General features: G+C 38.8%; 1 protein-coding gene across 14 annotated transcripts in view; it reads right to left on the minus strand.

Moving 5' to 3' along the window:
- MLLT10 (MLLT10 histone lysine methyltransferase DOT1L cofactor) overlaps positions 1 to 26,281 on the minus strand; it is a 227,379-nt gene that overhangs the window by 150,491 nt on the left and 50,607 nt on the right. For 11 of the 14 annotated variants that reach the window (XM_021666314.2, XM_064368364.1, XM_064368365.1 and 8 more), the window contains 2 exons: positions 13,246 to 13,300; positions 4,415 to 4,524 (listed from right to left, as the gene is read on the minus strand). In XM_021666314.2, coding sequence (XP_021521989.1) covers positions 4,415 to 4,524; positions 13,246 to 13,300 — 165 coding nt within the window. Of the gene's footprint in view, positions 1 to 4,414; positions 4,525 to 13,245; positions 13,301 to 26,281 lie in introns of those variants that run through there. The other 3 variants (XM_064368366.1, XM_064368368.1, XM_064368371.1) reach the window with 2 other exon arrangements.

Raw genomic sequence — 26,281 nt, forward strand, 5'->3', positions numbered from 1 at the left:
CCCTGTTTTGTTGGATTAGATTTGGAGAAGTTACTATGAGCATACGGAGTTCAATATATAGAGACGGATAAGGTAATAGAGATGTGTGTATGTATATAATGAATCAAAAGGTAATAGAGGTGTGTGTGTATGTATATAATGAATCAAAAGTACTGTGATCTCAGTTTGTCCTCTTTTTTTTTTTTTTTTTTTTGAGACAGAGTCTCGTTTTGTGCCTATGCTGGAGTGCAGTGGTGCAATTTCCGCTCACTGCAACCTCCCCTCCCAGGTTCAAGCAATTTTCCTGCCTCAGTCTCCCAAGCAGCTGAGATTACAGGTGTCTGCCACCACGCTGAGCTTTTTTTTTTTTTTTTTTTTTTTTGAGACAGAGTCTCACTCTATCACTCAGACTGGAGTGCAGTGGTGTGATCTTGGCTCACTGTACTCTCTCTGCCTCCCGGGTTCAAGTGATTCTTGTCATGTCTCGGCCTTCTAAGTAGCTGGGATTACAGGCCTGCACCACCATGTCCAGCTAATTTTTGTATTTTTAGTAGAGATGGGGTTTCATCACGTTGGCCAGGCTAGTTTCGAACTCCGGACCTCAAGTGATCCGCCAGCCTTGGCCTCCCAAAGTGGTAGGATTACAGACGTGAGGCATCACACCTGAGCCACAGTTTTCTATATAGATGCAATAACAATATAGACTTGAATTTATAGAAATGTATACCTCTGTAAGTGTACACACACACACACACACATTTCCTCCTAGCCATGCTGACTGAGAGTAGCAATAACCTATACCTAGTACCCACTTTGGCTTCTAAATATTATTTTCACCTAAAAGGAATCAAGGCTCCTCAGAGAAATGGTGATTTCAGAACTAGAGCGGAATAATACAAGATGAGCCTAGACTATACTGTTGTGTCAGAAGTAGAGAAATGCTCACAGAATGATAGATAGGTCAAAAGACACAGAAGCCAGTTTAAAGAGCTCCAACCAGTAAAACCTTAGACAGTATGAACATCAAAATAAATGACATCAGTGGAATATGACCCATTAAAATAAAAAAAGCATAAGTCCACACTAATATGAATAATTAGGGAGTAAAGAAAGCTTCACCTTAAAGTGGAATGCCAACTGATGAATGTAGAAGAAAGGGTGAAATTAGAAAACCACTACCTGTCATCAATCCTAGTCATAAATTAGGTCAAGAAAGATCAAAGAAAGCTAAAATTAGTGAGGAAAAGGCACAAGGAACAAGATATTTACATACGAAGTAATTCCCCCACAAAATCCATGCTGACTATAAAGAGAAAAAAGATTAACCTCACATTGGAGAAACCTGACAGACACACCTTAACCAAGTGATCAAGGAAAAACTAAAATCATGTACTACCTGATAGGATACAAAGAAAAAACAAAGAATACCTTATGTGATACTCCTGCCAAAAACATAATTGTACTTAATCATGATGAAACATCAGGCTAATTCAAATAGGGGGCATTCTACAAAATAACTGGCCCGTAATATTCAGAAGTATCAAAGTTATGAAACTCAAGGAAAGAATGAGTTACTATTTCAGATTTAAAAAGACCAAAGAGGGCCAGGCACAATGGCTCACACCTGTAATCCCAACACTTTGGGAGGCTAAGGCAGGCAGATCACTTGAGGCCAGGAGTTCGAGACCAGCCTGGCTAACATGGCAAGAGCCTGTCTCTACTAAAAGCACAAAAAAATTAGCTGGACATGGTGGTGCACATCTGTAACCACAGCTATTTGGGAGGCTGAGGCACGAGAATCACTTGAACTCAGGAGGTGGAAGTTGAGTGAGCCAAGATCGCACCGCTGCACTCTAGCCTGGGTGACAGAGACTCTGTATGAAAATAAAAATAAATAAGAAAACCAAAGAGTCAAAATGCAGTTTGTGATTCTTTTGCTATAAACAATGTTTCTAGGAAAACATGAATGAGTTCCAAAGATCAGACAGTAATAATGCATCACTGTTAATTTCCTTATTTTGATGGCATACTGTATTTTCCCAGGAGAATAGCCTTCTTTATGGGAAATTAAAGTATTCAGGGGTGAGAGCATATTATATTAGTAAGTTACTCTCAACGGTTTATGGAAGGATTCTTTGTACTATTCCTGCAATCTGTTTTAATTCGTTTAAAATTAAAAAGAAAAATAAGGTTTTTAAAAATGAACTCCAAAAGCACTAAAAAAAATTGTACATTAATATAAAGATTTTATTTGCACAGCATCAAAGGCAGAAACAATAAAGAGAAGTTGGATAAATTACCTAAAAAATGTAAACTTCTGCATTAGAAAAAATTAACCTGCTAGAATTTTTAAAAACAAACGTTAAATTATGGGTAATAACACACACAGCAAACATATAAGACAAAAGAATATTACCTCTAATATAAAATACTTTGTAAAAAAATTATAGTATTAAAATAAACAGATATTCAAGGTCAATTAATAAACGTGAATAATTTTTCTTAAAAACATTTAAAATAACTAACCTTGGCCGGGCACAGTGGCTCATGCCTGTAATCCCAGCACTTTGGGAGGCAGAGGTGGGTGGAGTTGAGGTCAGGAGTTCGAGACCAGCCTGGCCAACATAGCGAAACCCTGTCTCCACTAAAAATATAAAAATTAGCTGGGTGTGGTGGCACATGTCTGTAGTCTCCACTATTCCAGAGGCTAAGGCAGAAGAACTGCTTGAACCCAGGAGGCGGAGGATGTGGTGAGCCAAGATCTCACCACTGCACTCCAGCCTGGGCAACAGAGCAAGACTCCATCTCAAAAAAAAAAAGAAGAAGAAGAAGAACAAGAAGAAGAAACTAATCTTACTTTTCAGTACTCAAACAAACTCATTCAAACATTTTAACTTTTTTTTTTTTACTAGAAAGAATAGCAAAGATTTTTTTAAAGGGTAACACAGTGTACCTAACATAACAAAAGGTTATAAGCAATCTCACATATAGCTAATACAGAGTAAGTTCTAGAGGACAATTTCACACAATGTATTTACTGAAGCTTCCAAATGTTCACACACTTTTACACAGATGCTATCAGTGTATACTAAATGTGAGACACCAAACTAAGCCCTTCAACCACAAAGGGTTGCTTAATTAAATTTGCAGTTTGTTGAATCTCATGGTATTCTGTATTAAAGACTAAGTATCTATTAAAAATACAGCAGAAACACAATTTATTGACACACAAAAGATGCTGAGTTAACAAGTTTCAAAAGCAAACAAAAAATATAAACATGATTCAACCTTTTTGTAAGTACATACCATAAGCCAAAATACACAGCAACAACCTAGATCAGCCTGAATAAGATTTTGAATGATTTTTGTCTTATATTTATTTATTTGTCTGTATTTTCAAGTTTTTAAAATAAATATTAATTACATAATAAAAAGGTTTTTTTTTTTTTTGCACAAAAACACTGAAAATCTCAAAGCTGGCTGCAATTTCTTCCACAGATGGAACATGTACGTTCAATTAAATAGTCAAACTATATTTAAAGGGATATTGGGTAATGGTGAAACCTAAAATGCAAAGGAGAATAAAATAATAATATACATATACTAAAAGAAGAAAAATATACAGGAAAAAAATAAAATATTAAAATTTTTTTTTAAAGGCCAACAATAGCCAGGCATGGTGGCCCATGCCTGTAATCCCAGCACTTTGGGAGGCCAAGACAGGCAGATCACCTGCTACCAGCCTGACCAACATGGAGAAATCCCATCTCTACTAAAAATACAAAATTAGCCGGGCGTGGTGGTGCATTGCCCGTAATCCCAGCTACTCAGGAGGCAGAGGCAGGAGAACCACTTGAACCTGGGAGGCAAAGGTTGCAGTGAGCCAAGATCGTACCATTGTACTCCAGCCTGGGTAACAAGGGCGAAACTCCATCTCAAATAAATAAATAAATAAATAAATAAATAAATAAATAAATAAGGCCAACAATAAAAACCATATCTTGGGGTACAAATAACTTTATGAGGGAAGACAAGTAACATTCTGATATAGGACTATTTTTCAAAAAAAGAATCTATGATACATTTTAATGAATATTATGTAAAATAATAATTCAAATTTAACAGACTCTTGATACTTGAAAAAGCAAAAGAGGTCAGTAATTCATAAAAGACCAATCTGTAAGGATTAAATATTCTGTAAATAGAATACTAAATACCTAGGTTACTATGAAAGGTAACATAATTTGGTTGCTTTGTACTCCTGTAACCTTAGTAACATATAGTTTAATAACTGTAGTATGGCATAGTAATTTTTTTTTCCAAATCTCCCTTAATTTGATGGAGATTTATAATCTTAAAAACACAAAACTTCCTACTCCCAGTTTTAAAACCAAAAAGTGATAGCCAAACAGTAATAAAATAATATCCACTGTACCTTATTATAACGATCATGCGGAACAGACTGTAAAACAATTGGTTCCATTGTGGAAACATTGGCAAATTGTACCTCTGGAATATAGAGGGCACAAACCACATGGGCCCAACCTAAAAATAAGTAAATAAATAATCATCTTTTCAGTTTTAACAAAAGCAAATTAACATCATTAACTTCCTTAACAGATCCCTTAAATGCCTACTGAAACAAATGCATGACAAAGACATTGACAGATTCTCATTGCTGTCTTACGTCCATTGCTTGGAAATACTCAAACCACTACTAAAAAAAAGCATTTTAATCATTTTCCCACTTATAATATACAGTAACATATATAAAGGGAAACATTTATAAATTCAGATGCTGGCACTAACACTTCTTATATAGGCAGACTAAAATATTCAGATCGGCCGGGCGCGGTGGCTCAAGCCTGTAATCCCAGCACTTTGGGAGGCCGAGGCAGGAGGATCATGAGGTCAAGAGATCGAGACCATCCTGGTCAACATGGTGAAACCCCGTCTCTACTAATACAAAAAATTAGCTGGGCATGGTGGCGCGTGCCTGTAATCCCAGCTACTCAGGAGGCTGAGGCAGGAGAATTGCCTGAACCCAGGAGGCGGAGGTTGCGGTGAGCCGAGATCGCGCCATTGCACTCCAGCCTGGGTAACAAGAGCGAAACTCCGTCTCAAAAAAAAAAAAAAAAAATTCAGATCAACCCTACTTCTGAGAACCACTATAAAAAGAGTTTTTAAAAGTTTAACACTTACAATAAAATTACTAATCTTAATCACTTTAAACGTCAACATTAAATTATTAATTTTCTCTTAATGTCAGTATTTTTAATATTAGTAATAATCATTTTACATTTTAATTTGAAATGTTTTAAATTTGATATTAAATATTAGTATTTATTTAAAATTTTTTAATGAGACTGAAAATATTAAAAAGCTGATGTGATAGTGAAGAGTTTCCGGGCTCAAAATGGAAAAGAAAGGAAGTCCGAAGTTTTGGCCACTTTTGCCCAGGGAACATTTGCCTACTTCACAGAACGCAGTGGTGAGGATAAAGGGTGCTTTTGATAAACTCAGGGACCTAACAGTACAGGGATGTACATCCACAAACACCCTAGCAAAAAAGGGAACAAGTAAACCCCTCTCCTCCTTTCAGATGCAACACTGAAGAGCAAACCAGGGGTAGGAATACACTATAAGTACATAGACCCTGAAGAGACTGCACCAGGGCTCTGGCCATCTTAAACTCTGAAATTTGATGAAGGTAATTCTAAATTACAAGTCCCAAGACACCAAGCAGATGCAAATACACATCCTCTCTAAAAGAAAATAGTATCATCTTGGCTACAAATAATTTATACCTTTTTTTTTTTTTTTTTGAGACAAATCCTTCCTCTGTTGCCCAGGCTAGAGTGCACTGGCATGATCTTGGCTCACTGTAACTTCCTCCCCTCAGTTCAAGCAACTTGCCTCAGCCTCCCAAGTAGCAGGGATTACAGGTGCCCACCACCACACCTGGCTAATTTTTGTATTTCTAGTAGAGACAGGTTTCATTATGTTGGCCAGGCTGGTCTTGAATTCCCGACCTCATGTGATCTGCCAGCCTCAGGCTCCCAAAGTGGTGGGATACAGGTATGAGCCACTATACCCAGCCTAAAATTTCTGAATTACATATAATTTCCAGCACAATAACAAGTACCAAACATATGATAGACAAGATAATATAACTGAAAATAAGCAGAAACAAGAAAATCAAAATAGATCAATATTCTGGAGTTATCAGATAAAGATTTAAAAATAAGTATGCCTATTATGATAAAGTACATACAAGACAAAATTCTAAATTGATGCAAAGAACTGAAAACTATAATAATAAAATTCCAGAAGCAAAGCAGAAATTTAGAAATCAGTCAGGCACTGTGGCTCGCATCTGTAAGCCCAGTACTTTGGAAGGCTGAGGCGGATCACTTAAGCCCAAGAGTTCAAGACCAGCCTAGGCAACAAACTGAGACCCCATCTCTACAAAAAAAATAATGAGCCAGGTACAGTGGCATGCACCTATACTCCCAGCTACTCAGGAAGGTTGAGGTGGGAGGACTGCTTGAGCCCAGGTCTTGGAGGCTGCAGTGAACTATAATTATGCCACTGCAATCCAGCCTGGATGTGAGAGATCATATCTCATGAAGAAAAAAAAAAAAAAAGAAAGAATCAATGGGTGGGATTAACAACTATTTAGACATGGATGAAAGAAGAATTAGTAGGAACAAAACAGGTCAGAAGAAGAAATCCATAATGTCAGCATAAGACACAAAAGTAAGAAATACAAAAAAAGGGATAAGACATGAAAAACGTAATAGGCAGGCAGGTCTAACACACATGTAATCAGAGTCTCAAAGAAATATGAGAGAGAAAATGGCATGAAAGCAATATCTGAATTGATAACACCTAAAAATTTTTTCCAAAGAGAAAATTCAAAGCCACTGACTGAGGAATCACTATAAATCAGAGTAAATAAAGATACACACCAAGGCACATTAGTAAAACTACAGAAAACTAAGGGAAAAAAATGAAAATCTTAAAAACAAAAGGCAAGTTATCAAATGAAAAGCTAGATAAATAAAGCCAGAAAACATTTTTTAAAAGATTTCCATTAAAGGTAACACCAAACAATCTTCCTTGAGTAACAGGTAAAGTGATTCCAGAAGAAAGTTTGGAACTGAAGAAAAATATAAAGAGCGATAAACATGTAGCTACATTTAATAGATAATGAACATATAAAACAATAATGCCTTCACTCATTTATAATACAGATGACTACTCACATTAAAAATTAAAACACTGGTAGGGTTTGTGATGTATGTAGCTTTCCTATAAAACTATAACAAAGGCCAGGCACAGTAGCTCACGCCTGTAATCCCAGAACTTTGGGAGGCCAAGGCAGGTAGATCACAAGGTCAATAGATCAAGACCATCCTGGCCAACATAGTGAAACCCTGTCTCTACTAAAAATACAAAAATTAGCTGGGCGGGGAGGCATGCGCCTATAGTCCCAGCTACTCAGGGGGCTGAGGCAAGAGAATCGCTTGAACCTAGGAGGCGGAGGCTGCAATGAGTCAAGACCGCGACACTGCACTCCAGTCTGGCGACAGAGCAAGACTCTGTCTCAAAAGAAAAAAAGAGATTGGAAAAGGAACAGGTAAAAGAGGTCTCTAAGATGTCTACATGGTTTCATTCTACATTTCATGTTAAGTGGTACACAGAGGCCAGGTGCGGTGGCTTAAGCCTATAATCCCAGCACTTGGGATGGCCAAGGTGTATAAATCACTTGAGGTCAGGAGTTTCAGACCAGCCTGGCCAATACAGCAAAACCACATCTCAACTAAAAAGACAAAAATTAGCCAAGTGTCAGGTGGTGTGTGCCTATAGTCCCAGCTACCCGGGAGGCTGAGGCAGAAGGACTGCCTGAATTCAAGAGGTAGAGGTTTCAGTGAGCTGAGATAGTGCCACTGCAGTCCAGCCTGGTAACAAAGCGAGACTCCATCTTAAAAGGGAAAAAAAAAAAAAAGTGGTACACACAGTAGAATGAATTTACTGGTATGAAAATCATAATCCTAACAGAAACCACTAGATAAATATAAACACTTGTATATATATAGGAAGAGATATGGCCAAAAAGGCAATTTTGTATAATTAAATTTAAATGGGATACTAATTAGTTGCATTTTTAAACTGAGTATAATACAGCACTAAAAAATAATCACAAAAAGAACAGAAGAGAAATAAGGGGGAAAAACCAATATTAAGAACAAATAGCAGAAGACTTCTACTTCTGTCCAAGATAGACTAAGATGGTCAAGAGAAAGTCACAAGGGAAACTGGAAAATGTCTCGAACAGAATGACAACAAATATGAAATGTATCAGAACTTGTTAGACGTACGCTGGGGGCAGTAGCTCCTGCCTGTTATCCTAGCACTCACTGAGCCGAGGCCTGTGAATTGCTTGAGCTCAGGAATTTGAGACCAGCCTGGGCAACACAGTGAAATAAAATGGCATGCACCTGTATTTCCAGCTACTTGAGAGGCTGAGGCAGGAGGACCGCTTGAACCCAGGAGGTCAAGGCTTCAATGAGTCAAGATCACACCACTGTCCTCCAGCCTAGGTGACAAACTGAGACCTTGTCTCACAACAACAAAACACACACACACACACAGCTTGTGGGATTCAATAAAAGCAACAGAGAGGAACTTATACCATCTACATTTTCATTAGAAAGGAGTATCTAAAATAAATGACCTAAGGTTCCACTTTTGTAAGTTAGAAAACAAGAGGAAAACATAACATATACTAAGTAGTAGGAAGGAAATAATAAAGAGCAGAAGTGTAACAAAACAGAAAACAGGGAGACGGCATAAAAAATTAACAAAGCCTAAAACTTCCTTTAAAAAGGTCAAAAAAACTGAACAATTCTTTTTGGACTGGTCAAAAAAACACAAATAAAACCAAAGGAAAAACCAAAACGCAAATCACCAACATCAAGAATAACAATGGGGTAATAACTACTAATGCTAGCAAAATTAACAAAACAATAATAAAATACTATTGGCGGTCAGGTGCGTTGGCTCACATCTGTAATCCCAGCACTTTGGGAGGCCAAGACAGGTGCATCAAATGAGGTCAGGAGTTCAAGACCAGACTGGTTAACATAAGGAGATTCTGTCTCTACTAAAAATACAAAAATTAGCTAGGCATGGTGGTGCCCACCTTAGTCCCAGCTACTTGGGAAGCTGAGTTAGAGAATCACTTGAACCTGGGAGGCGGAGTCTTCAGTGAGCCAAGATCAGGCCACTGTACTCCAGCTTGGGTGACAGAGCGAGACTCCGTCTCCAAAAAAAAAAAAAAAAAAAAAAAATACTATTAGCAATGTTAGTCCAACAATTTCAGCAACTTATACAAAGTAGTCAAATTTCTTGAAAAAATAGAGCACACCAAAATTGACTTAAGTATATAAAAATAGGCCAGGCCCAAGGGCTAATGCATGTAATCCCAGCACTTTGAGAGGATGAGGCAGAAGGATCACTTGAGTGCAGATGTTCGATACCAGCCTCAGCAACAAAGCGAGACCACTTGTCTCTACGAAAAATACAAAAATATAAAATTAGCCAGGATGGTGTGCCTGTGGTCCCGGCTATTCAGGAGGCTGAGGCAGGAGGATCACTTGAACCTAGGAGTTTGAAGTTGCAGCGAGCTATGACTGCACCACTGCACTAGCCCAGGTAACAAAGTGAGACTCTGTCTCAAAAAAAAAAAAGGAGTGTCCCTATAATTTTGCCAAAAACAAATTTATCAAAAATTTTCCCAGAAGTTTCAGTTTCTCATGAAGTTTCACTGGTAAATTCTATATAGCAGTCATAGAAAAATAACACCAAATTTACACAAACTGTTTGATTTTAAGTGACCAGCATAACCCTCAACAAACATCTGACGAAGCCAGTATAACTTTTAAAGAAATAGAAAATGAAAGTACACAACAAAAATAAAATACATGTCTGGAGTTAGACAAGTGAATTTACAGTATCTTAAGAGTTTCAGAGGATTCAGAAAGAGGAAAAAAGTACATAGTAACATTAATTTTTTTTAAGCTAATAGAATAGAATGGAATGAGTGAAACAAACCAGAATAGGAAAGACAAATACAAAACATTTAAAAAGATGGAAGGTTTACATCAGGTGTAATGGCTCATGCCTGTAATCCCAATACTCTCGAAAGCTGAGGCAGGAAGATCACTGGAGCCGGAGTACAAAGCTACAGTGAGCTAGGATCCTCCCACTGCACTCCAGCCTGAGCAACAGAATGAAAACCTGTCGTTTCAGAGAAAAAAAAAAAACGCACTTTGAAATAGTGACGGCCTTTGTAACTAATGACTCAAAATACAGAAGTCATGAAAGATTAATAAATTCAACAAAATAAAAATCAAAAACTCACGCATGGTAAAAAAAAGTTTTTTTTAAGCACAATATAAATAAACACTAGATGGGCAAAAATTAGTCTGACTCTTATCAAAACAGCATAATAATATATGAGGGGCTCCTTATGAACGCTCCAATAAGTCAAACTAAAAAGATCAACAACCACAGCTGGGCATAGTGGCTCATGTCTGTAGTCCCAACACTTTGGGAGGCCAAGGTGGGTGGATCCCATCTCTACCAAAAATTAAAAATTCAGCTGGGTATGGTGGCATGCGCCTGTAATCCCAGGTATTCAGATGAGTGAGGCAGGAGAGTCGCTTGAACCAGAGAGGCAGCGGCTGCAGTGGGCCAAGATTAAGCCACTGTACTCTAGCCTACATGACAGAGGGAGGCCCTATCTCAAAAAAAAAAAAAAAAAAAAAAGAGATCAACAACCAAATCAAAATGCAGACCACAGAAGAGGAAAAAACAAAGTGCTCTTCAAACTATGAAAATATGTCTACTTCACTAATATTAAGAGAAATGCAAAACTACTGCTTGGATATACAAACTTTCACCTGTTAGATTACTGAAGGTATGAAAAACAGCTTTTTTATTCATATATCGGTAAAACTGGGAACATTTATTGGTAAAACTGCAGTTCTCCCCTGTGGGGAGAATAATTTGGCACTATCAATCAAAATTAATTGCAAAACTCCTTTGACCCAACGTTTCCACCTCTGGAAATTAATAATCCTACAGATATACTTGTATACAAGCAAAATGACATATATACAAGAGCTAGTCATCAAAGTAGAAAATAAGAAAGTGCATCAACAACTGATTGATTAGATAACATGGTTAAAAAGAAGAAAAAAGCTTGTATACTGGTAACAAGATAAATTGTTCAGGCCGAGCGTGGTGGCTCACGCCTGTAATCTCAACACTTTGGGAGTCTGAGACAGGTTCATTTGAGGTCAAGAGTTCAAGACCAGCGTGGCCAATATAGTGAAACCCCATCTCTACTAAAAATACAAAAATTAGCCAGGCGTGGTGGCGCATACGTGTAATCCCAGCGACTTGGGAGGCTGAGGCAGGAGAATCGCTTGAGCCCAGAACGCGAAGGTTGCAGTGAACTGAGATCACACCACTGCACTCCAGCCTGGGTGAATGAGTGAAGCTCCATCTCAAAAGGAAAAACAAAAAGAAGAACAAGTTAAATTGTTCAGTTAAATAAATTAAGATGCAAAAGTGCAGAAGAGTATACAATATTAACTCATTTGTATAAAGATGGAGGAAGTAAATAAGTATTTGTCTATTCACATTTGAATATGCAAAAGAAACCTAAAAAGATATTCAATAAAGTAATAATCACATGGTAGCAGGAAAGCTGTTGATAAACTGGGTAGATGGGGAAGAGGAGTAACAGGAAGAGTTTCCAATATATTTTTAAATTTTGTACAATGTGACTATATAATATAGTCTTGAACATTAAACTGCAAAATATATATACCTAGCCAAAATAATTGTATTTTTCCCTTTTATTTACTCACACCATTATGCCAAAACTAATTCAGAGGTGGCTATACAAAATGGAGAAGAGTATAGTAATAGTAACTAAACCTCTACTTTTTTTAGTTGTCTTATCAAATATGCCATGGTCTAATAAATTAATGTCTATACATTTCAGAATAGTACTGAGCTATAGAGAAATATGATTTCTTTGATGATAACTAAAAATGGGAAAGAAAATGAGCAATATACAAGTGTCCATAGAAAAGCATACCAAAATGTGATACAAACGTCAGCATTTTTTTTTTTTTCTGAGACAGAGTCTCACTCTCATCCATCCGGGGGCTGAAGTACAGTGGTGTGACCATGACTCATTGCAGCCTCGACCTCCTAGGCTCAATCCATCCTCCTGCTCAGCTTCCCAAGTAGCTGCCACTACAGGCACACACCACGTGTGACTAAGTCTTTTTAATTTGTTTACTTTCGCAGAGACAAAGTCTCCCTCTGTCGCTCAGGCTGATCTCAGACTCTTATGCTCCAGTGATCCTCCTACCTTGGCCTCTCAAAGAGCTGGGATTACAGGTGTCAGGCAGCACACCGAGGCTAAAAGTGAACATTTCTTTATATTCAAGCAACAAAGATTCTCAGAGTTACATAAAATTAACACTCACTAGAAACATCATCTGTCTAGAGATATATAAAACAGAAAAAGAATCTAAAACAGATTTTACATCTAACAACAAAAAAGAAATGTGGTTCATTTTTCAAAAATAATTCCTAATGCAAGAAATTATATCCATTAAAAAAAAAAACTTTTTTTTTTTTTTAAAGACAGAGTCTTGCTCTGTCGCCAGGCTGGAATGCAGTGACACAATCTCGGCTCACTGCAACCTCCGCCTCCCAGGTTCAAGTGATTCCCATGCCTCAGCCTCCTGAGTAGCTGGGACTACAAGCAAGCACCACCAGGCCTGGCTAATTTTTCTATTTTTAGTAGAAATCAGGTTTCACTATGTTGGCCAGGATGGTCTTGAAATCCTGACCTCAAGTGATATCCCCTGCCTCAGCCTCCCAAAGTGCTGGGATTACAGGTGTGAGCCACCTCACCCAACAAAAACAAGTAAAAATTTTAATTAGAATTTTGTATTTAATAAATCATTTTTCATAAAACAGCCAATGCTTAACTTTGTCCACAAAGCAGAAAAATTGTGGGTCAATACAATAAGGATTCATAAATTATAACCATTACTGTTAAAAATAGTAGTAAGCACTGTTTAATTTCATGAAATAAACTACCAGATATTTGAAAATACTCCACCACCACAGTTTTCAATAAAATTTTTTTCAAGAAATCTCTGCACTTACCCCCATTATCTGTTCTTTTTAAAGCTCCATCCTTATGAGGACAAAGTTCACATCTCTATAAAAAAAAAAAAGAGGTAATGAAGAAATCTTTCAGATTATCAAAAATGTAACATCTTCCCTGCAACTTCAAAACTACTGAAAATGTGGGAGCAGCATTTGTACTAGTTGCCCCCTGCCAGAATAATATTTCAGAACTTTCTTCACAAATAGTTGTTCTCCATGACATGTGATCTTCTTCAGAGGATAAGTAACTTTTTGAGACTACATTTTAACTTTTTTAACTCCTGCCACAGGCCAGGCACAATGGCTCACACCTGTAATCCCAGCACTTTGGGAGGCGAAGGATGGCGGATCACCTGAGGTCGGGAGTTTGAGACCAGCCTGACCAACATGGAGAAGCCCCGTCTCTACCAAAAATACAAAATTAGCCAGGCATAGTGGCACATGCCTGTAAATCCCAGCTACTTGGGAGGCTGAGGCAGGAGAATCAACTGAACCCAGGAGGCGCAGGTTGTGGTGAGCTGAGATTATGCAATTGCACTCCAGCCTGAGCAACAAGAATGAAACTCCGTCTCAAAAACAAAAAACAAACAAACAAAAACTCTGGCTACAATTTTTTAAAACTTACATTAATAAAAACAAAAAGATGCTGGGATTTTTTTACCTGGGGAGCAGGAGAAAAAATGAAAAGGTCCTCTCAATTTAGGAATGAGGCAAGGCTTTTAACATCTGCCTGCTGTTTACTTCCTGTCTTACCATCAGCTAGGATGACTGCAGTCAAGTAGCTCTGTTTTATCTTAAAAAGCCAAACTCAAGAATTTACCATTTTGGCCGGGCACGGTGGCTCACGCCTATAATCCCAGCACTTTGGGAGGCTGAGGCGGGTGGATCACGAGGTCAAGAGATCGAGACCATCCTGGTCAACATGGTGAAACCCCGTCTCTACTAAAAATACAAAAATTAGCTGGGCATGGTGGCAAGTGCCTGTAGTCCCAGCTACTCGGGAGGCTGAGGCAGGCGAATGGCTTGATCCCAGGAGGCGGAGGTTGTGGTGAGCCGAGATCACGCCATTGCACTCCAGCCTGGGTAACAAGAGTGAAACTCCATTTCAAAAAAAAAAAGAATTTACCATTTTAATTTAAGTGACAAGAAATGATCTCACATATGCTGATCTCCCTTCTGAAAAGAATGAGGCTAATCAGCTATTATTATTACTCAAACATAATGGTACTCAAAATATACTGTGGATCCCTCTCCCTCCCATTCTCAGGATTTAAAACTAAAACTAAATGTAGAGCCAGTACTACCACTTCTTGTGAAACACCGTAAGTTTCAATGGCATTGTCTTACTATGAAAAGTATGTTCCTGAAAGTCACACTTGAGTATTATTTATACCCCATCTTGTTTCCAAAAGAGGTTTTGTCACTTATGATATAGTAATATAGGCCAGGCACAATGGATCACACCTGTAATCCCAGCACTGAGGCAGGCAGATTGCTTGAGCCCAGGGGTTCGAGACCAGCCTGGGCAACATGGCAAAACCCCATCTCTACAAAAAAACAAATACAAAAATTAGCTGGGTGTGGTGGTGCGCACCTGTAGTCCCAGCTACTCAGCAGGCTGAGGTGGGCAGATCAATTGAGCCAGAAGGTCAAGGCTGCAGTAGGCCATGATTGCACCACTACACTCCAGCCTGGGTGACAGAGTGGACCCTATCTCAAAAAAAAAAAAATATATATATACACACACACACACACACACACACACAGGGGTGCACACACACACACATTATTTATATACAAACACATATACACACACACATACTATATATATGCACACTATACACATACTACATATATATATACACATATATATGTGTATGTGTGTGTGTGCATATGTGCATATATATATATATATACACACACACACACACAAAACAACAAAAAATTAGAGTAAAAAATTAAGTTGAAGGCCAGGTGCAGTGGCTCACGCCTGTAATCCCAGCACTTTGGGAGGCTGAGGCAGGCAGATCACAAGGTCAGGAGTTCGAGACCAGCCTGGCCAACATGGTGAAACCCTGTCTCTATTAAAAATACAAAAAGTTAGCCGGCATGGTAGCACACACCTGTAATCCCAGCTACTCAGGGGGCTGAGGCAGGAGAATTGATTGAACCCAGGAGGCAGTGGTTGCAGTGAGCTAGGATCGCACCACTACGTTCCAGCCTGGGCTACAGAGTGAGACTCCATCTCAAAAAAAAAAAATTAAGTTGAAATAGTTTTAAAAGTACAGAAAGCATAAACTGTAAAAGCCTACTGAGGCTGGGTGCAGTGGCTCATGCATATAACCCCAGAACTTTAGGAGGCCAAAATGGGAGGACCACTTGAAGTCATAAGTTCAAAATCAGCCTAAGCAACAAAATGAGACCTCGTTTCTACAAAAAATAATTTTTTAAAAAATAGAGCCTATTGGTAATGTTTAGATATTTGTGCCTCCCAATCTCATGTAAAAATATAATCCCGGGAGAGAGATCCAAGATGGCTGATGATTAGCAGCTCGGGCACGTACCTCCCAGTGAAAGCGCAAAGAACGAGAGGACGCCACACTTTCAGACGAATATTAGTTGCTCACGGACCAGGAGATTCCCAGTGGAGGAGCTCCACGGGTCGCCAGGGCGACTCTTGTGGCCGGCGTGGCGGTTTTGCTGGTGCCTTAGCACGCCAGTTCTTGGTGCAGAGTCCGGAGATTCCCGGGCAGAAAAGCACCATCAATCTTAACACCGCTGTTTTGGCCGGCTCAGTGGATTGCTCAGATTTTGGCGCAGGGAATCAACAAGTTGGACGTCAGAGACCCAGTTAGAAAGTCGGTAATTATAAAGACGACAGACCGACAAATATATAATGAAGGGAAGAAACCAGCATAAAAAGGCAGAGAATACTCAAAATCAGAATGCCTCTTCCTCTACAGGGGATTGCAATTCCTCATCAGTAACGGAACAAGGCTTAATAGATTACACGTGTGTTCCAATAACAGAAGCAGGTTTCAAAACGTGGGCGATAAGAAACTTCTGTGAATTAAAAGAACTTGTTCTAACCCAATGCAAAGAAACTAAGAACCTTGAAAAAAGGTTTGACGAAATGTTAACGAGAATGGACAATTTAGAGAAGAATATAAGTGAATTGATGGAGCTGAAAAACACAACACGAGAATTTCGCGAAGCATGCACAAGTTTAAACAGTCGAATTGATCAAGCAGAAGGAAGGATATCAGAAGTCGAGGACCAGCTCAGTGAAATGAAACGAGAAGACAAGAATGCAGAAAAAAGGATGAAAAGGAATGAGCAAAGTCTCCAGGAAATATGGGACTATGTGAAAAGACCTAATTTACGTTTGATAGGTGTACCTGAATGTGATGAAGAGAATGAATCCAAGTTGGAAAATACTCTTCAGGATATCATTCAGGAAAATTTTCCCAACCTGGCAAGGCAGGGTAATATTCAACTCCAGGTAATACAGAGAACACCACAAAGATATTCTTCAAGAAGACCAACCCCAAGGCACATAATTGCCAGATTTATTAGGGTTGAAATGAAGGAGAAAATACTAAGGGCAGCCAGAGAGAAAGGTCAGGTTACCCATAAAGGGAAACCTATCAGACTTAGAGCAGATCTCTCAGCAGAAACCCTACAAGCCAGAAAAGAGTGGGGACCAATATTTAACATCCTTAAAGAAAAGAATTTTCAACCCAGAATTTCCTATCCAGCCAAACTAAGCTTTATGAGCGAAGGAAAAATTAAATCCTTTGCGAACAAACGAGTACTTAGAGAGTTCACCACCACCAGGCCTGCTTTACAAGAGCTTCTGAAAGAAGCACTATACATATAAAGGAACAACCAATATCAGCCTTTCCAAAAATATATCAAAAAGCAAAGAACCTTAACACAATAAAAAATTTACATCAACTAATGGGCAAAACAGCCAGCTAGCATCAAACGCTGGTATTAAACTTATATATATTTTAATTGGATAAAAAGCCAAAACCCATCGGTATGCTGCATCCGGGCCCATCTTACATGCAACAATACACAAAGACTCAGAGAGAAGGAGGAAGATTTACCAATCAAACAGAGAGTAAAAATAAACTAATAAACAAAAAGCAGGAGATGCAATTCTCGCCTCTGATAAAGCAGACTTTAAAGCAACAAAGATCAAAAGAGGCGAGGAATGACATTACATAATGGCAAAAGGATCAATGCAACAAGAAGAGATAACGATTCTATAGATCAACGAGATAGAAAATTAACAAGGATATTCAGAACTTGAACTCAGACCCGGAACAAGTAAACATAATAAACATTTATAGAACTCTCCACTTCAAATACACAAAACATACATTACCACCTCACACCTATTCCAAAGGTGACTATATAATTGGAAGTAAATCACTCCTCAGTAATCACATAGCATTTCATAGATTTAAATGAAATATTGGTTGGTTGTTTGTTTGTTATCTTCTTCCCTTATTCCTTCCTGACTACATCATTAAGTATAATTATCAGTATAAAAGAGGTTTTCAATACCCATTACTAAATTGCATTCTAGCCTGGGCAAGAAAGCAATACTCCCATTCTCTCTCCCTCTTTCTTTTCCTTCTCCCTCCTCCCCATTCTCTCTCTCTCTTTCTCTTCCTTTTTCCTCCTTCCTATTCTCTCTCTCTTTCTCTTAAAAAAAAAAAAAAAAAAAAAGAAGAGCATGTTATCAAGCCAGGCATGGTGGCTCACACCTGTAATTAAAAAAATATATATATATATATAATCCCAATGTTGAAGGTGGAACCCTAGCAAAAGGTGTTTGGGTAATGAGGGCAGATCCCTCATGAATGTCTTGGTGCTGTTCTTGTGTGTTTCTTGCTATTATTAGTTCATGTGAGATCTGATTGTCAAAAAGAGCCTGGTATCTTGCTCCCTTCTCTCACCATGTGACACTCCTGCTCCTCATTCCCACCCCTGCATGAGTAAAAGATTCCTGAGCCTAAAGATGTTGGTGGTATTCTTGTAAAGCCTACAGAACTGTGAACCAAATAAAACCTCTTTTCTTTTCTTTTTTTGAGACGGAGTCTCGCTCTGTTGCCCAAGCTGGATGGAGTGCAGTGGCGTGATCTTGGTTCACTGCAACCTCCGCCTCCTAGGTCCAAGCGATTCTTCTGCCTCAGCCTCCTGAGTAGCTGAGACTACAGGCATATGCCACCATGCCTGCTAATTTCTGTATTTTTAGTAGAGAAGGGGTTTCACCATATAGGCCAGGCTGGTCTCAATCTCCTGACCTCGTGAACCGCCCACCTCCGCCTCCCAAAGTGCTGGGATTACAGGTGTGAGCTATCACACCCAGCCAACCTCTTTTCTTTATATTAATAATCTACCCAGTTTCAGGTATTCCTTTATAACAGCACCAAACAGACTCATAGCACTGTATTTCTTGCCTTCCAATATTTTACTCTCCTGATTTTTCTCTTAACTCTTTGGCAGCACTTTCTGATCACCCTACCAAACCTTTAAATGGTGAAGTTCCTCGGGGCTCTAGCCTAAGATATCATCTTATTTCATGTGAAACACTACACAATCTTATTCATTGTCCAAATTTCCATTATCAGCTAAATTATAAAACAGTGACTCCTAAATTTTATCTATTTGTATCTGTCCTCAGGTTCAAGTGTAAAACTCTATATGCTACATAAATACTTTATTTTGACACAGTCTCACCCTACTGCCCAGGTTGGAATGCAGTGGCTTGATCTCAGCTCACTGCAACCTCCACCTCCTGGGTTCAAACAACTCTCCTGCTTCATTCTTCCAAGGAGTTGGGATTACAGGTGTGTGCCACCAGCTAACTTTTTCTATTTTTAGCAGAAATGGGGTTTCGTCATGTTGCCCAGGTTGCTCTCAAACTCCTGGCCTCAAGTGATCTACCCACCTCGGCCTTCTAAAGCGCTAGGATTACAGGTGCAAGCCATCACAGCCAGCCTACATAGACACTTTAAATGCTTCACAATTTATGACAAAACCTGCTCTTCCTGCTCTTTCCATATATTGGTAATGATATTTTCAATGACACATCGTTCATGCAAGACACCTAGTATACATAATCTTGGACTACTTCATACCTTACTCCCTAACCTCACTTTTAATCCACAACTGTATTTTGCCCTTCCTCTTCCTAAATACTGGTGAGATCTCCCTATCTCTCTTCATCTCTACTATTAACCTACTTAAAGCCAGCATCACCTTTCATCAGGACCACTTCAGTCACCTCCTAAATACAGTAGTCCCCCAGTTATACATGGGAGAAACAATCTAAGAACCCCAGTAGATGATCTGAAACCACAAATGGTACTGAGCACTTGCTATACATACATACCTATGAAAAAGTTTAATTTAAAAATTAGGCATAGTAAGAGATTAACAACAATAATAAAACAGAACAAACTGGGTGTAATGGCTCATGCCTATAATCCCAGGACTTTGAGAGGCCAAAGCAGGCTGATACCTGAGGTCAGTTCAAGTCCACCCTGGACAACATAGTGAAACCCCATCTCTACTAAAAATACAAAAAAATTCGCTGAACGTGCTGGCACACGCCTGTAGTCCCAGCTAAGCAGGAGGCTGAGGCACAAGAATCGCTTGAACCCGGGAGGGTTCAATCACCTCCCTCCTTTAACATATGAATTACAATTAGAGATGAGATGTGGGTGGGGATACACAGTCAAACCCTATCAGTTGTGTACAGTAATGTCCTAGGTTTTCACGTTCACTCACCACTTATTCACTGACTCACCCAGAGCTACTTCTAGTCCTGCAAGCTTCATTCATGGTAAAGCCCTATATAAGTGCACTGGTTTTTTTTTTTTTCCTTAAATCTTTCATACCATTATTTTGACTGTACCTTTTCTATGTTTAGAAACATAAATACTTACCATTATGTTAAGTTGCCTACAGGATTCAGTAATGAAACGTACAAGTTTGCAGCCTAGGAGCAAAAGGCTACATACCATATAGCCTAGATATGTAGTAGGCTATTCAATCTAGCTTTAAGTATATTCTAGGATGATTGTGCAATGACAAAATCACCTAATGAGGAATTTCTCAGAACGTACCTCCTTCCTCCATTACACAACACATGATTCTACCTCACTGTACTCTACTCACCTATTTTCAAAGAGGTTGACCATGGGTAACTAAAACCAAGGAAAGCGAAACCATAGATAATGTGGAATGCCTGTAGTCTCCTAACAGTCACTCTTAACCAACTATCACCAATCTGCAGAATGAACTTTTCACAACAACACAACGAATTACAGAAATGCAAATCCATATATATCACCACCCACTTAAAAAACACTTCGACAGGCTGGGCTCAGTGGCTCACACCTGCATTCCCAGAACTTTCAGAGGCCCAGGCAGGAGGATCACGAGATCAAGAGATAGAGATCATCCTGGCCAACATGGTGAAACCTGGTCTCTACTAAAAATACAAAAATTAGCTGGGTCTAGTGGCACATGCCTGTAATACCAGCTACTTGGGAGGCTGAGGCAGGAGAATCACAAGAACCCCGGAGGCGGAGATTGCAGTGAGCCAAGATTATGTCACTGCACTTCAGCCTGGGTGACAGAGCGTGACTCTGTCTCAAAAAAAAAAAAAACTTCAATAGCTTCCCTCTATCATACAACCCCTTCTTATCTCCCCAGCTCTCCCTCCTTCCAACATTTCACTTTATGGGCAACACTGCCTTTTTCTTCTTTCAATTCTATAAATTCTCCAGAGCTCATTCCTACTTCAAAGGCTTTAAACAGGTTGTTTTTCCTCTAAATGGAATATTATTCACTATACCCTCTTTTGCACCTGGATAACTTCTATTTGTCCCTCAGGTTCTCGCTTAACATCACTTCATCAGAGACAATGTCTCTGAATCTACAGATTAGGTTAGGTGCCATATTATGATTTACCTATGCTTTCCTTCTTGGCAATATATTACAATTAGCTAACTAACTAAGCAATTGAGTTAACTCCTCTGCTAGATTATAAGCTCCATTTTATAGCGATAGTTACCCCCTAACATCAGGCACAGTCTCCAAGCAAAATAACTCAAAAACTACATGATCAAGGGACAGAGGAAACAAAATCACAAACATCCCATTGCTGCTATAATAAAAAAAAAAAAGAAAAAACAGAAAGAAAAAAAAATTTAATTTTAAAAAATAGGCTGGGCGAGATGGCTCATGCCTGTAATCCCAGCACTTTGGGAGGCCAAGGAGAGCGAATCATCTAAGGTCAGAAGTTCAAGACCAGCCTGGCCAACATGGCAAAACCTCATCTCTACTAAAAATACAAAAATTAAACAGACATGGTGGTGGGCACCTACAATCCCAGGTACTCAGGAGTCTGAGGCACACTTAAACCCAGGAGGCAGAGGTTGCAGTGAGCTGAGATGGCACTACTGCACTCCAGCCTGGGTGACAGAGCAAGACTCTGTCTTTAAAAAAAAAAAAAGAAAAGTGAACATTCATTTTTATATAATTTCAATGACACATCATAATTCCATTCTTTCGGACAGTGATTAAGCAATATGAACCAAGAAAAAAAATCCAATTTAATTACTTCACTTCTAGAGAGCCAAAGAAAATAATATAAGATATAGCATTTGTAAATTACCTTTGTGTTATCTGTATATCATTTATATACTTTACCTTCAAGACATGATAAATATATGTACAACGATATTTTATATAACCATTTATAACCATAAAACTTTTATAAAAGTCTGGCTGGCCACAGTGGCTCACACTTGTAATCTCAGCACTCTGGGAGGCCGAGGCGGGTGGATCACTTGAAGTTAGGAGTTCAAGACCAGCCTAGGAAACATGGAGAAACTCCGTCTCTACCAAAAACACAAAAAATTAGTTGGGCGTGATGGTGCAAGCTTGTAGTCTCAGCTATTCGGGAGGCTGAGGTGGAAGGATCACTTCAGCCCAGGGAGTCAAGACTGCAGTGAGCTGAAGTCACATCAGTGCACTCCAGCAGCCTGGGTAACACAGTGAGATCTCATCTCAAAAAAAAAAGTCTAATGCCATAACAATGATGTAACTAATTCACTACTTACAAAGATTTTAACCAAGTTTTTTAAAAAAAATCGCTGAACATTAAAAGAAAACACACAAAATAGGCCAGCCGCAGTGGCTCGCATCTATCATCCTAACACTTCAGGAGGCCAAGGCAGGCAGATCATGGGGTCAGGAGTTCAAGACAAGGCTGGCCAACATAGTGAAACACGTCTCTAATAAAAATACCAAAAAAAAAAAAAAAAAAAAAAAATTAGCCAGGCATGGCAGTCTACACCTGTAATCCCAGCTACTTGGGAGGCTGAGGCAGGAGAAGCACTTGAACACAGGAGGTGGAGGTCTCAGTGAGCGGAGATCGCACCACTGCACTCCAGCCTGGGTGACAGTGCAAGACTCCACCACAAAAAAAAAAAAAAATACACAAAATATATAAATAGGACTATGGTAAGGATAAGATTATGAGTGCTTTCTTTCCTCTATTCCAAAATCTATCATTTCCTTTATAATGTGAAGTTTTATAGAAATACATCACTAAATGCTAATTAAATCTCCCACTAAAGATAAAAATAAGTAGTAGGTCAGTCGTGGTAGCTCATGGCTATAATCTTAGCAATTTAGGGGACAGAATGGGATGGATCACTTGAGCTCAGGAGTTGGAGACCACCCTAGGCAACAATGCAAAACCTATCTCTACTAAAAATAGTGGGATTACAGACATAAGCCACAGTGCTCGGCCAGAAAAAAGTTTTAAAACAGGTATTACAATTAAGTTCTATTCAGTCAATGAAAAAAAAACCTACAACAAACAAAACAGGATGCTCACCAAAAAAAAAAAAAAAAACTGTAAGCTGAGCATGGTAGCACCAGTGTCTATTCTCAAATACTCAGAGGGCTGAGGCAGGGGGATCACTTATGCCTGGGATTTCAAGGTTGCAGCAATATAATTGCACCAGTGTATTCCAGCCTAGGCAAAACAGCAAGACTCAGTCTCAAATTAAAAAAAAAAAAAAAAACACGAAAAAGAAAGAAAATAGCTTAACAACAAATCTGAGATGACAAAAGAGTCAGTGAACTTGAAGCTACATCAATCGATAGAATCTAATCTGAAAAAGAGAACATAGGCCAAAAAAGGGGGAGGGAGGTGCTTTGGGGTCTCACACGCATAACCAAAGGCCTAAAAAAGAAGGAGAAAGAATATGAGGCAGGAAAGAAAATTTTCAAGAAACGATGGCTGAAAATTTCTTCAATTTGAAAAAAGACAAATTTACAGATTCAAGAATCTCAGCAAACTCCAGATAGCCAAATGCCTTGCTAAAAAGCAAACAAAGAGGGAAAAATCTTGAAAGACCAAAAGAAAATGTCACATTTCACAGAGCGAACAGTGGCTGGATAAATGGCAGATTTCTCATCACAAAATATGGAAGCCAAAAGAAAGTAAAATACTTAAACTGCTAAAAGATAAAGCACTGTCAACACAGAATTCTATACAACCACAATAACCTTCAAGAATAAAGGTAAAAGAGATACTTTCAAATAAAAGAAAGCAAACATAATTTATCACCAAAAGATATGCCCTGCAAGAAAGGCTAAAGAAATTCTTCAGAATTAAGAGAAATTATGCTAGAAAACGCAAATCTTTAGAAGACAAAGACAACTACCACAAATGGTAAATATCTGGGTAAATTCAGAAGACTTTCAGCTCTTAAGTTCTTAACATTACATTATTGAAAGCCAAACTTATATCGTTCTTTTCTGCAGCTTATAATATATGTAGATCCAACACACATAACTGACAGCAAACAGAGGTGATATAAAAGAATAAGTTACAAGCTTTGTACACTTTACGACTTGTACAACATTAGCCATAAGTGGTAATACTATATAAACAGACTGAAAAGAGTAAAGAAATATATTTAAATTGCTAGATGAATGTGCAAAAGAATTAAGCTGAAACCCTTCCTGATATTATATACAAAAATTAACTCAACATGATCGCAGATCTAAATGCTAGAGTTAAAACTTCAGGAAAAAAACATAAGAGGTAAGTCTTTAAGGACTTGGTTGAACAAAAGTTTTTAGACACAACACTAAAAGCAGAGGCAACAGAAGAAAAAATACTTAGAGTTTACCAAACCTACAGACTTTTTTGTTACAAACAAAACCATCATAAAAGTAAAAGGATGGAAGAAACATTCACAAGTTGTATGTCTGATAAGTAGTTTGTATCCAGGATAAAGAGCTCTACCACTCAAAACTAAAAAAATATGTAGCCCAGTTAAAAAATTGAACAAAGGGCTGGGCACAGTGGCTCACGCCTGTAATCCCAGCACTTCGGAAGGCCGAGGCAGGTGGATCATGAGGTCAGGAGTTCGAGACCATTCTGGCTAACACAGTGAAACCATGTTTCTACTAAAAATACAAAAAACTAGCTGGGCATGATGGTGGGCACCTGCAGTCCCAGCTATTCGGGCGGCTGACACAGGAGAATCACCTGAACCTGGGAGGCAGAGGTTGCAGTGAGCCACAATCACGCCATTGCACTCTAGCCTGGGTGACAGAGCAAGTGAGACTCTGTCTCAAAAAAAAAAAACCAACAAACTGAACAAAGTATCTAAATAGACATTTCTCCTAAGAAAATATATAAATGACCAATAAGCACATGAAAAGATGCTTAACATCATTAATCATTAAGGATTAAAAATCAACACCAGGCCAGGCGCAGTGGCTCACGCCTGTAATCCCAGCACTCTGGGAGGCCTAGGTGGGTGAATCACCTGAGGTCAGAGGTTGAGACTAGCCTGGTCATCATGGTGAAACTCCATCTCTACTAAAAATACAAAAATTAGCTGGGCGTGGTGGCAGGCACCTGTAATCCCAGGCACTCAGGAGGCTGAGGCAAGAGAACGCTTGAACCTGGGAGACGAAGGTTGTGGTGAGCCAAGATATCACACCACTGCACTCCAGACTGAACGACAGAGTGAGACTCCATCCAAAAAATAGATAAATAGATATAATGAAAAAAATACATAAAAATCAACACCACAATGAGATAATACCTCATGCCCTGTAGGATGGCTAAAATCAAAAGCCAAACAATAAAAAATGTTGGCAAAGTGATGGAGAAATTGAAACTTTCATATATTGTTGCTGATAATTTAAAATGGTACGGCCTCTTTTTCAGTTTTTCAAAAGGTTAAACAGAGTTACAGCATGAAACAAAAATCCTACACCGAAGAGAACTGAAAACAAATGCCTGGATTTGCAGACAAATGTTCGTGATAATAACATTATCTATAATATTGCAAAAGTATACACAACCTAAATGTCCATCAATTAATGAATGAGTAAAGAAAATGTAGTATAGGCCGGGCGCGGTGGCTCATGCCTATAATCCTAGCACTTTGGGAGGCCGAGATGGGTGGATCACGAGGTCAAGAGAGCAAGACCATCCTGGTCAACATGGTGAAACCCCGTCTCTACTAAAAATACAAAAATTAGCTGGGCATGGTGGTGCACGCCTGTAGTCCCAGCTACGCGGGAGGCTGAGGCAGGAGAATTGCTTGAACCCAGGAGATGGAGGTTGCAGTGAGCCAAGATCACGCCATTGCACTCCAGCCTGGGTAACAAGAGCGAAACTCCGTCTCAAAAAAAAAAAAAAGAAAGAAAGAAAATGTAGTATAGTCATGCAATGGAATATTATTTGACAACAAAAAGGAACAAAGTTCCAAGAAATGCTACAAAACAAATGCTTGTACATTATGCTAGGGGAAAGAAGCCACTCATAATACACTATACAGTATATGATTCCATTTATATGAAATGTCCTGAATAAGGATAGAGATAGAATCAAGATTAGTGATTGCCAGGAGCTAAGGGAGTAGGGTAACGGAGAGTGACTGTTTATGGGCCAAAGAGCTTTTTGAGG

This window comes from Aotus nancymaae, unplaced genomic scaffold (genome assembly GCF_030222135.1).
Source record: "Aotus nancymaae isolate 86718 unplaced genomic scaffold, 86718_ANA_hifiasm-v0.15.2.pri h1tg000077l, whole genome shotgun sequence".
Lineage (NCBI taxonomy): Eukaryota > Metazoa > Chordata > Mammalia > Primates > Aotidae > Aotus > Aotus nancymaae.